Source organism: Pristiophorus japonicus, chromosome 4 (assembly GCF_044704955.1).
Source record: "Pristiophorus japonicus isolate sPriJap1 chromosome 4, sPriJap1.hap1, whole genome shotgun sequence".
In the NCBI taxonomy this organism is placed as follows: domain Eukaryota; kingdom Metazoa; phylum Chordata; class Chondrichthyes; family Pristiophoridae; genus Pristiophorus; species Pristiophorus japonicus.
In genome coordinates, this window is record NC_091980.1 from 251649485 (window position 1) to 251662130 (window position 12646).

The window sequence follows — 12646 nt, forward strand, 5'->3', positions numbered from 1 at the left end:
TTTTGACACGAGAAATAAGGTGGTTATATATTCCTTGGAAAGGAAGAGGAGCAGAGATTTGGGAATACAGATACACAAGTTGCTTGAAGTGGCAATGCAAACTGATAAGGACACAAGAGTGCAACAAAGTGCTAGGGTTCATTTCTAGAGGAGTAGAGCACAAAAGCAGGGAGATAATTTATATAGAACCTTGGTTATACAACACTTGGGAGTACTGTGCACTATTCTGGCTTCCATGGGGTCAAGTTTCGGCCTGAGTTGCTCCTATTTTTTTGAGCAACTAGTTTAGAATGGAGTATCTTAGAAATTACAATTCTCGGCATTTAGTTTGCTCCAGTTCTAGTGAGTTAGAACAGTTTCATTTTAGAATAGATTTTTTTTCTTCAAAAGGAGGCGTGTCAAGCCACTTACGCCTGTTTTTGCAAGTTTAGGCAGCGAAAACTTACTCCAAACTAACTCAGAATGGAGTAAGTGTAGATTTTTGTACGCTCAGAAAAACTTTGCCTACACTTCGAAACCAGGCAAAGGGAATGAGAGATGGGGGGGGGGTGGGGTGGGGAGGGAAGTTTACAAACATGAAACACATCACTTTTACAAATAAAAGAGCCATTCATCAATGATAAATGATATATAAATCAATAAATCAATCAAAAAAAATGTTTTTAAATCAATAAATAAAAAATTGTTTCGACTCACCAACTGTAGCACCGGTAGCCCTCTATCAGCGTGCTGGGATGCCCCCCCCCCCCCCCCGACCCCGACCAGTGTCTCTCTCTCTGTCTCTGTCAGTCTCTCTCTTTGTTTCTGACAGCAAGGAGTGGAGGGGGGGGGGGAGGGAGGGGAGAGAGGGGAGTTAGGGGAGGGGGGAGAGGAGGGGGGAGAGGAGGGGGGAGAGGAGGGGGGAGAGGAGGGGGGAGAGGAGGGGGGAGAGGAGGGGGGAGAGGAGGGGGGAGAGGAGGGGGGAGAGGAGGGGGGAGAGGAGGGGGGAGAGGAGGGGGGAGAGGAGGGGGGAGAGGAAGGAAGGAGGGAGGGAGGGGGGTAGGAGAGGGAGGGAGGGGGGTAGGAGAGGGAGGGAGGGGGGTAGGAGTGAGAGAGGGGGGGAAGGAGAGGGAGGGGGAGAGGGAGGGGAGAGGGGGGAGGAGAGGGGGGGGAGGAGAGGGAGGGGAGAGGGGGAGGGAGGGAGAGGAGGAGGGGGGGGGGAGGAGAGGAAGGGACGGGGGGGTTGGGAAGGAGAGGAGGGAGGGGGGGAGGCTGAACGGGCCCAGCTGACGAGAGGAAGCTTGGCTGAAGACTTCGGGCAGGGCCTGCCCCAGCAAGATGCCGGGCGGGCAGGCCCCGCCGAGGACATGGAGGGAGGGGGGAGCGGACTAGACCCGGGGGGGGGGGGGGGGGAGCCAGAGCAGACCTGAACGGGGGAAGAGAAGCCAGAGCGGACCTGAACTGGGGGGCTGGGGTGGAGGAGAGAGAGCCGGAGCAGACCTGAACGGGGGGGCGGGGCGAGAGCTGGAGCGGAGCAGAACAGTTGGGGGGAGGGGGAAGAGCCGGAGCAGACCTGAATGGGGCAGGGGGGGGGAGCCGGAGAGGGAGGCCCGAGTTCGATCTTCGCCGCCCCAGTGAGTCCATTCGGCCAGGGTTAGGGGTGGCATGCTTCAGGCTCCTCCCACGCAGCCTCGGCGGCCTGGAGCTACTGCACATGCGCGCACACTCTCGCACGCATGTGCAGAGGTCCCGGCACTGTTTTCAGCGCTGGGACCTGGCTCCACCCCCCACAGCTTGTGCTGCGCTGCACCGAATCCAAAGCAGGCCTGATCATGGTGAAGAATACCGAGGTAAATATTAGGCGCGCTTTTCGTTCTAGAAAGTCGGCGGCTTCTCAGAGATGCGCTGTTCTATGGGTCGGTCGAAGCTTGGGCCCCATATTACAAAAAGGATATTGAAGCACTGGAGAAAGTGAAGAAAAGATTTACAAGCATGTAACCAGAATTGAGAGAAGGCAACTATCAAACTATCATGAAAGATTAAGACTGGGGCTTTGGGGGTTTTTTCCTCTGGAAAAAAGACTAAAGGGAGATTCGATAGGGTGGACGTGGAGAAATTATTTCCATTTGTGCCCAGATGAAAGAAAGAATTTAGCAGAAATTTATTTACACAGAGCGGCAAGATTGTGGAGTGGTTGAAACAGATAGCACGGACACATTTACGGGATGCAATGCATGGAGAAAGAAAGAGGAATATGGGGGGATGGTTGGAAGAGGTAATTAAAATGAGAGGCTCATGAGGAGTATAAACAGCATAAGGCTGAATAGGCTCTTTCTGTGCTGTAGATTCTATGCAATTTCCAAAGATTTATTCTTCCTCATAGAATGCACCCTAGTTATAGAAACATAGAAGATTACAGTGCAGAAGGAGGCCATTTTGGCCCATCGTGTCCGCGCTGGCCGACAAAGAGCCACACGGCCCTTGGTCAGCAGCCATAAAGGTTACATATAAACCTATGTGTTGTGTATGGAGAAAGAGTCAGACTGAATACTGTGAGCTCAAAGTAACGTGAGACCGTAGTCTTTTATTGCAGGTCTCCAGAGTGCCTCTCCAACCTGTGAAGCCTTCTTAAATAACTCTGCTCCCAAGGGATTATGGGATCTCTTGAGACTCTGGGGAATGAGCCCTCTGGTGGCTGTACAGAGTAAATACAAGTTCACATATATAAAAATATTCTCCCCCAAAGTCAATGGCGTAACTATTTACAATGTGAGTTGATCTGGGGCCCTTCTTGCCCTGGTTGATCGTCTCGGTGTGAAAGCTGGTGTTGTTGAATTATTTGTTGGGCCCTAGCTGGGCTGCTGTGCAGCTGGCCTTGCTGGGCTGCCTGATATGTTGGGCCCTGCAGGGCTGCTATGGATGATGGGTTCTGCTTCGTGGTCAACCGTGGTGTCGGTTGCCGCCAGTGTGTGTATTGAGAGATCAAAAAAGTTAGGGTCCAAGGTGGATTGCTTAGGGTAGTCCGTGAATCTGAGTTTGATTTGGTCCAAGTGTTTCCGGTGAATGAGTCCATTTGAAAGTTTGAACTGAAACACCCTGCTCCCCTCTTTGGCCACGACAGTGCCAGGAAGCCACTTGGGACCTTGTCCATAATTTAAAACAAATACAGGATCACTGATTTCAATTTCACGTCACACATTTGCACTATCATGGTATGCACATTGTTGAAGCCACCTGCTCCATACCTGTTCATGTAGATCAGGGTGAATTAACGACAGCCTAGTCTTGAGTGCTCTTTTTATGAGCAGTTCAGCAGGTGGGATCCCAGTGAGTGAGTGGGGTCTCGTGCGGCAGCTAAGCAGGACTCGGGATAGGCGAGTCTGCAGTGAGCTTTCAGTTCCCCTCTTCAAGCCTTGCTTGATGGTTTGCACTGCTCTCTCTGCCTGACCATTGGACGCTGGTTTAAACGGGGCGGATGTGATTTGTTTGATCCTGTTACGGGTCATGAATTCTTTGAACTCAGCACTGGTAAAACATAGCCCGTTGTCGCTCACCAGGACATCGGGTAAGCCGTGTGTGGCAAACATGGCCCGCAGGCTTTCAGACGTGGCAGTGGACGTGTTGGCCGACATTATCTCACATTCAATCCACTTGGAGTACGCATCTACAACCACAACGAACATTTCACCCATGAACAGGCCTGCATAGTCGACGTATATCCTAGACCATGGTTTGGAGGGCGAAGACCATAAAACTTAGCGGCGCCTCCCTGGGTACATTGCTTAACTGCAAGCATGTATTACATCTGTGAACGCGGGACTCTAAGTCTGCATCAATACCGGGCCACCACACATGGGATCTGGCTATCGCTTTCATCATTACGATGCCTGGGTGGGTATTGTGGAGGTCATTGATGAAGGTGTCTCTGCCCTTCTTGGGGACCACTACTCGATTGCCCCACAGAAAGCAGTCTACCTGTATAGACATTTCATTTTGCGCTGCTGGAACCGCTTTATCTCTTCCTGCATTTCCACTGGGACACTGGACCAGTTCCTGTGAAGCACTCAGCTTTTGACTCGAGATAATAAGGGGTCCTGGCTTGTCCAGGTTTTGATCTGCCGGGCAGTGACAGGTGATTGCTCACTCTCAAATGCTTCCATAGCCATGGCTAGATCTGCGGGCTGTGCCATTTCCACCCCCGTGGTGGGCAATGGCAGCCTACTGAGAGCATCGGCGCAGTTTTCTGTGCCTGGCCTGTGGTGGATGGCGTAGTTGTATGCGGACAACGTGAACGCCCATCTCTGGATGCGGGCTGATGCGTTATCCCATTACTCTCGGAAAACGGGGATATAAGTGGCTTATAGTCAGTTTCCAATTCGAATTTTAGCCCAAATAGGTATTGATGCATTTTCTTTACCCCATAGACACACGTTAACGCTTCTTTTTCAATCATACTGTCGGCTCTCTCAGCCTTAGACAGACTCCTGGATGCATAAGCAACCGGTTGCAGTTTCCAGAAATCATTAGCTTGTTGCAATACGCACCCGACGCCATATGACGACGCATCACATGCTAGTACCAAATGCTTACATGGATCATACAACACAAGCAATTTGTTTGAGCATAACAATTTTCTCGCTTTTACAAAGACATTTTCTTGGCTTTTGCCCCAAACCCATTCGCCCCTCTTTTCGTAGTAAGACATGTAGTGGTTCTAGCAGAGTGCTGAGACCCGGTAAGAAGTTACCAAAGTAGTTCAAGAGTCCCAGAAAAGACCGCAGCTCCATCACGTTCTGTGACCTTGGTGCGTTCTCGATTGCCTCCGTCTTCGCGTTGGTGGGCCTGATGCCATCCGCCGCAATCCTCCTTCCCAGGAACTCCACTTCAGGCACCAGGAAAACGCACTTCAAGCGTTTTAACCTGAGCCCCACGCGGTTGAGTCGACTGAGAACCTCCTCCAGATTCTGCAGATGCTCGACTGTGTACTGACCTGTGACCAAGATGTCATCCTGGAAGACCATGGTGTGCGGGACCGACTTCAGTAAACTTTCCATGTTTCTCTGGAATATCGCCGCCGCTGATCGGATTCCAAAGGGGCAACTGTTATAAACAAAAAGACCTTTGTGCATGTTGATGCAGGTGAGGGCCTTCGATGATTCCTCCAGTTCCTACGTCATGTAGGCTGAAGTCAAATCCAGCTTCGTGAACGTCTTTCCTCAAGCCAGCATTGCAAAGAGGTCGTCGGCCTTTGGTAGTGGGTATTGGTCCTGCAGGGAGAAACAATTGATCATTACTTTGTAATCGCCACAGATTCTGACAGTGCCATCTCCCTTGAGTACTGGGACAATAGGACTGGCCCACTCGCTGAACTCGATCGGTGAAATGATGCCCTCTCGTTGCAGCCGGTCTAGCTCGATCTCTACCCTTTCTCTCATCATGCACAGTACAGCTCTTGCCTTGTGATGGATGGGTCGGGCCCCCGGAATTGGGTGGATCTGCACTTTTGCGCCTTGGAATTTCCCGATGCCTGGTTCGAACAGCGAAGGAAATTTGTTTTAGACCTGGGCACATGAATGTCGTCAGCGGGCGATAGCGCTAGGATGTCATCCCAGTTCCAGCAGATCTTTCCCAGCCAGCTCCTGCCAAGCAGCGTGGGACCATCGCCCAGTACCACCCAGGGTGGTAGCTTGTGCACCGCTCCATCGTAGGAGACTTTTCCGGTAGCACTGCTGATTACAGGAATCATTTATTTTCTGTATGTTCTTAGTTTCGTGCAAATTGGAGTTAAGACTGGCCTTGAGGCCTAGTTGCACCACAACCTTTCGAAAGTCTTTTTGCCCATGATGGACTGGCTTGCGCCAGTGTCCAGCTCCATTGACACCGGGAGTCCATTTAGTTCAACATTCAGTATTATCGGGGGATAACTCGTGGCGAATGTGTGTACCCCATGTACCTCTGCCTCCACTATCTGAGGCTCTGTTTCGTCGTGATCCTCCTCTGCAACATGGTGGTTTGCAGGTTTAACAGGCTTAGCAGCTCGCCTGCACACTCGTTGGAGGTGTCCCATTGTTCCACAGCCTTTTCAAACGTATCCTTTGAATCGGCATGAATGGAAACGATAATCACCCCCACAGCGCCAACAAGGTGTTAATGGCCTTGCATTCATCACCCTTGATGGTGGACTCAAATCTGCGGACATGTAGCTGCAGGTATGTGTGACCTGCCCTGTACGTTACGACTCGAAAACAACATTACTTTGTTCACAGTACTTGTAGCAGCACTGGTGTGCTGAGAGATTTGCTTAGTAGTGTCACTGGTGGCAATGAACGCCTGGGCTATCGCTATGGCCTTACTCAAGGTTGGAGTCTCTACAGTCAAAAGTTTGTGAAGTATGGTCTCGTGGCCAATGCCAAGTACGAAAAAGTCTCTGAGCATGTGCTCCAAATGTCCTTCAAATTCACAATGCCCTGCAAGGCGTCTTAGCTCAGCGACATAACTCGCCACTTCCTGGCCTTCAGACCTTTTGTAGGTGTAGAACCGGTACCACGCCATCAGAACACTTTCCTGCGGGTTCAAATGCTCTTGGACCAGTGTACGATTTCTCCGTGGGTTTCACTGGAGAGCGTAGATTCTTCATAAGGCCATATGTTGGTGCCCCACAGATGGTGAGGAGGATCGCCCTTCGTTTGGCAGCGCTCTCTTCCCCATCTAGCTCGTTGGCCACGAAGTGTTGGCCATGAAGTATTGGTCGAGTCGCTTCACAAAAGTTTCCCAATCATCTCCCTCCGAAAATTTCTCCAGGATGCCCACTGTTCTCTGCATCTTTGGGTTCGCTATCTGTATCTCGTCGCCAGTTGTTGTGTATGGAGAAAGAGTCAGACTGAATACTGTGAGCTCAAAGTAACGTGAGACCGTAGTCTTTTATTGCAGATCTCCAGAGTGCCTCTCCAACCTTTTGAGCCTTTTTAAATAACTCTGCTCCCAAGGGATTATGGGATCCCTTGAGACTCTGGGGAATGAGCCCTCTGGTGGCTGTACAGAGTAAATACAAGTCCACATATATAACACCATGAACAATGACAGAAAGGCAAAGAGCACCCAGCCCAACCAGTCCGCCTCACCACAACTGCGACACCCCTTATACTGAAACATTCTACGAAGCCATGTGAAAACCAGATAAAAACCCAGGCCAATTTAGGGAAAAAAAAATCTGGGAAAATTTCTCTCCGACCCATCCAGGTGATCGAAACTAGTCCAGGAGATCACCCTGGCCGTATTCTATTCCCTGCAGTACTTATCATTGTATCTGCTCCGTCGAACAAAAGGTCATCCAGTCTAATCCCAATTACCAGCTCTAGGTCCGTAACCCTGCAGGTTACTGCACTTTAAGTGCCCATCCAACCATCTCTTAAAAGTGGTGAGGGTTTCTGCATCCACCACTCTTCCAGGCAGCGAGTTCCAGATCCCCACAAGCCTCTGCATAAAGAAGCCCCCCCCCCCCCCTCAAATCCCCTCTAATCCTTCCACCAACCACCTTAAAACTATGCCCCCTCATAATAAACCCCTCCCACCACTGGAAATCCACTATCCACCATGTCCAGGCCCCTCAATATTTTGTACACCTGATTCAGGGTCTCCTCTCAATCTCCTCTGTTCCAATGAGAACAAACCCAGCCTATCCAATCTGTCCTCATAACTAAGATTCTCCATTCCAGGCAGCATCCTAATAAATCTCCTCTGTACCCTCTCTAGTGCAATCATGTTCTTCTTATAATATGGAAAGAAGCCTCTAAGCTCATTTTTAATGCTCCTTAGATTTGCAAATTGTATCATTCAAGTGCAGAGTAACACCTCTGTTTCAGAAGGGAGAGAAGGATAAACTGAGTAACTGTAGACCATGGGCTGGATTTTTGGCTTTGTTCATTTCGGAGTGGTAATGGTGGTGGGGTGGCAACGTTTGCGCCCGGGAACAGTTTGCACCTCAGCCAGCAAAATTCAGCAGCTGTGCCCGGAGTGTGATGAGGAGCTGCACACCTCTCTTAGGGCACTAGGTCAGCTGAGCATGTGAAGATCCCGAGCTAAACAGCTGGTCTTGGAGCGCACTGAGGGGCCTGGAAAGAAAAAAAAACCTGAAAAAAAACCAAAAACATTCCCAAATAAACTCATGCCACCACAACATAAATTGCAAAAAATAAAAATAAAATGCAATCGCACTTACATTACTACAGCACGGACCACCCGCTTTCACAGGCAGTCCCAGCATGGCGCTCTATGGATCGGGTGGGCCAAAAATTGAGCCGGTGTCACAACCAGGGGCGTTGGACACCGGCTCGTCTCTTCCGGGTGGTAATGCACCGCACCTCGCCGAAACCGGCCCTGAAAATCCTGGCGGGGCGCCGGAAGCTGGCCACTGGCCCGGAAGAGCTTATCGCTGCCATTACCGCCCCTCCGGGGCGAAAACAGAAATAGGGCAAAAACAGAGGCGGCAATAAGCCGAAAATGCAAATTTTGGACAAACTCTTAGAATCCATAATCAGAGATCAAATTAGTGAGCATTTAGAAATGCATGAAATAATTAACAGTCAGCACAGATTCGCTAAAGGCAAGTTTGACCATTTCAGCAGAGATTTTTTTTTTTTAAATTGACTGATTTATATAGGTAAAGGCAATACATATATATTGTATGGGTATTCAGAAGACAATCAAGAAGATGTCGAATGGAGGTGGGGGGGGGGGGCTGTTACAAAAATGTAGGTGTATAATAGAGGAAGGAATATAGCTCGTACCTCAAACTGCAGCACACGACTAGCACATCAGTTCCTTGTACTAGTTTCATGGTTTTTGATGGTTAAGATCCAGCAACATCTTTGCATACAGCTGAATGCCCCTAAATTTGTCTGACCAAAATATGGCCACTATGGAGAAAGAGACTAACTAGCCTATAATTACTCAATTTATCCTTCTCTCCATTCTTGAATAGAAGTGTTACGTTGTATTCCATCACACTCCTGACTTGTGCCTTGTAGATGGTGGAAAGCTTTGGCGAGTCACGAGGTGAGACACTCGCCGCAGAATACCCAGCCTCTGACCTGCTCTTGTTGCCACAGTATTTATGTGGCTGGTCCAGTTAAGTTTCCGGTCAATGGTGACCCCCAGGATGTTGATGGTGGAGTATTCAGCGATGGTAATGCCGTTGTCTGTCAAGGGGCGATGGTTGGACTCTTGATTGTTTTAGATAGTCATTGCCTGGCACTTGTGTGGTGTTAGAGGGAGTTAGATATGGCCCTTACGGCTAAAGGGATCAAGGAGTATGGAGAGAAAGCAGGAAATGGGTACTGAGGTGAATGATCAGCCATGATCTTATTGAATGGTGGTGCAGGCTCGAAGGGCCGAATGGCCTACTCCTGCACCTATTTTCTATGTTTCTATGTTGTCTACCGTCCAGTCCCTTGGCACAATTTGCAAATCATCTGGTTGGTTTGGGGAAATATGGGTTTCCATACGAGTCAGATATCCAACTGATCAAACAAAAACATCACCTAATATTCTACGTATTCCATCTGGTGTAAGACTTCAAGACAAATGGAATTATTTTGTGTGTGTGTCAGGACATTTCTAGTGCAACTTGGGCATCATCACTGTGACATCTTCAACGGATAATACAAGATAAACTACAATTTGCCAAATACTTTAGTTGTGAAAACTAGTCCTAAACATCAAATAGGTTATTCTGAATCATCTCTGGAAAAAAAATCTGAAAAGTCCTAAAACAAATTACTCATGTCCATTCCTTGCTGCATGCTTTGCCTATCACAGTTGAATCAAAATAAATCTGATGTATGTACTTATACTGAAATGTCAAAATATCAGGCGATTTATAGCATTATCACACGGTCTACTTGTTACAATGCGATTAAGAAAAGTTAAATTTGCAGTATTAAAAAAAAAGCCCACCAATATCATTGCAAAATTATTCAACAGTACTAAGATGCAAATGCCCCTCTCTCGATCTTTCTGAACACTTACTTCCCTGTCCTGGTTCATCTTCATCATTTGGAAAAAGGTCATCCAGAGGTTCTTTCGATGAATCAGTGTCCTTGTCCTCCTGTACGATTTATAAAAAAGTATACTTTAGCTATAGAGTCATAGAAGTCATAGATATTTACAGCACGGAAGGAGGCCATTTCGGCCCATCGTGTCCGCGCCGGTCGACCAAGAGCTATCCAGCCTAATCCCATTTTCCAGCTCTTGGTCCATAGCCCCGCAGGTTACGGCACTTCAAGTGCACATCCAAGTATTTTTTTTTTAAATGTGTTGAAGGTTTCTGCCTCTACCAACCTTTCAGGCAGTGAGTTCCAGACCCTCAGTAATTTCCCCATAAATCTCCTCTAAACCTCCCCCCATTATTTAAATCTATGTCCCCTGGTTGTTGACCCCTCTGCCAAGGGAAACAGGTCCTTCCTATCCACTCTATCCAGGCCCCTCATAATTTTATACACCTCAATCAGGTCGCCCCTCAGCCTCCTCTGTTCCAAGGAAAACAGACCCAGCATCTCCAATCTCTCCTCATAGCCAAAATTCTCCAGTCCAGGCAACATTCTTGTAAATCTCCTGTGCACCCTTTCCAGTGCAATCACATCTTTCCTGTAATGTCGTGACCAGAACTGCACATGCTACTCCAGCTGCAGCCTAACCAGTGTTTTATATAGTTCAAGCATAACCTCCTTTGCTCTTGTATTCCATGCCTCGACTAATAAAAGGCAAGTATTCCATATGCTTTCTTAACCACCTTATTTACCTGGCCTGCTACCTTTAGAGATCTGTGGACATGCACTCCAAGGTCCCTTTGTTCCTCAAACTCCATTACATTGTTAGACCTCCCCAAATGCATTACGTCACACTTATCCGGATTGAATTCCATCTGCCACTGTTCCGTCCACTTGGCCAGTGCATTGATATCTTCCTGCAATCCACAGCTTTCTTCTTCATTATCAACCTCACAGCTTATTTTAGTGTCATCTGCAAACTTCTTAGTCGTACCCCAACATTCAAGTCCAAGTCATTGATATATACCACAAAAAGCAAAAGGACCCAGCACTGAGTCCTGTAGAACCCCGCTAGATACAGCCTTCCAGACACAAAAACACCCATCGACCATTACCCTTTGCTTCCCGTCTCTGAGACAATTTTGGATCCAACTTGCCATTTTGCCCTGGATCCCATGCGCTTTTACTTTCGTGACCAGTCTGTCATGTAGGACCTTATCAAAAGCTTTGCTAAAATCCATATATACTAACATCATACGCACTGCCCTCATCGACCCTCCTGGTTACCTCCTCGAAAAATTAAATCAAGTTAGTCAGACACGACCTTCCCTTAACAAATCCATGCTGACTATTCTTAATTAATCCATGTCTTTCCAAATGATTAACTAAACTCTGGACATTAAATGTTTTGTGTAGTTCCTGCAATTAAAAGTTAAGCCCAGCTATACTGATATATTCAATGTTTTTCTTTGGCTAAAACTAAATTCTCTTCTCCCACTTAAAACAAAAGTAAAATAAATCTGAGGTTAATGAATAGTATGTGTAATTTCAGGTATTTCATCAGTATCATAGCTGTTTACAAGAGATAGTGATGAGTGAAGCTTTTTGGCTGAATCCATTTTGCCAGTAGCAACCTCAGTAACTGCCCCAATTATTGTTCAAGTAATATTACTAAATCAACCATTTTGGATACTGTTGTATACCATCATGAATATGTATCAGCCTTACATTACGACAATGAATGACTGAATATATATGACTCATTCCCTCAACCAAAGAGTTTTCAATGTAGAATGCATGACATTAGTTAAGAGCAAATAGATCACGATCAATGCAAATAATCTCTCTATTGGTCAATAATAGTAGAGATTTGCAAAACCCTTTGAACTTTGATAGCTTATAGACATTCTAAAATATCAACATGAATTAATTTTCAGTAGGGGGAAATTAACAGCAGGCAATGGCACATTAAAAAAAAAGATATTCACCAAATTTATTTCCTTTTAATTTTATTTCTCCTTTCTTTAGCAAAGTGGTTACAGAAACAAGAAAATATGCTGAGCGTACAAAAGTTAGGATAAGTGACTGAACAGCATTGGCAAGGAGGGTAGGATTTCAGGAGCCTTTTGAAAGAGGGGTGCCATAGGCAGCAATGCAGATGAGTTTAGGGAGAACCTTCCAGATTATGGGGTCAAGAAAGGTCAGTCACCAAAACTGGAGCAGACAGGGGAAGCAGTGTGATGATAAAAGGACCAGAATTGGAGGAGCAACAACAACAGCAATCTGTATTTATATTGCGCCTTTAATGTAGTAAAACATCCCTTAGCGCGTCACAGGAGTGTTGCAAGACAGAAACTTGACACTGAGCCACATAAGAAATTTGGTCAGGTGACCAAAAGCTTAGTCAAAGAGGTAGGTTTTATGGAGCATCTTAAGGTAGGAAAGAGAGGTCGAGAGATTTAGGGAGGGAGTTCTAGGGCTTAGGGCCCAGGGAGCTGAAGGCACGGCCACCGATAGTTCAGCGATTATAATCTGGGGTGCTCAAAAGGGCAGAATTTGAGGAGTGCAGATATCTCGGGATGTTGTGGGGCTGAAGGAGATTACAGAGTTAGGGAGGGACA

General features: G+C 47.3%; 1 protein-coding gene across 8 annotated transcripts in view; it reads right to left on the reverse strand.

The window, feature by feature from the left end:
* klc1a (kinesin light chain 1a) overlaps window positions 1–12646 on the reverse strand; it is a 185082-nt gene that overhangs the window by 101951 nt on the left and 70485 nt on the right. For all 8 annotated transcript variants that reach the window (XM_070879308.1, XM_070879309.1, XM_070879307.1 and 5 more), the window contains exon 4: window positions 10006–10084. In XM_070879308.1, coding sequence (XP_070735409.1) covers window positions 10006–10084 — 79 coding nt within the window. The remainder of the gene's footprint in view (window positions 1–10005; window positions 10085–12646) is intronic.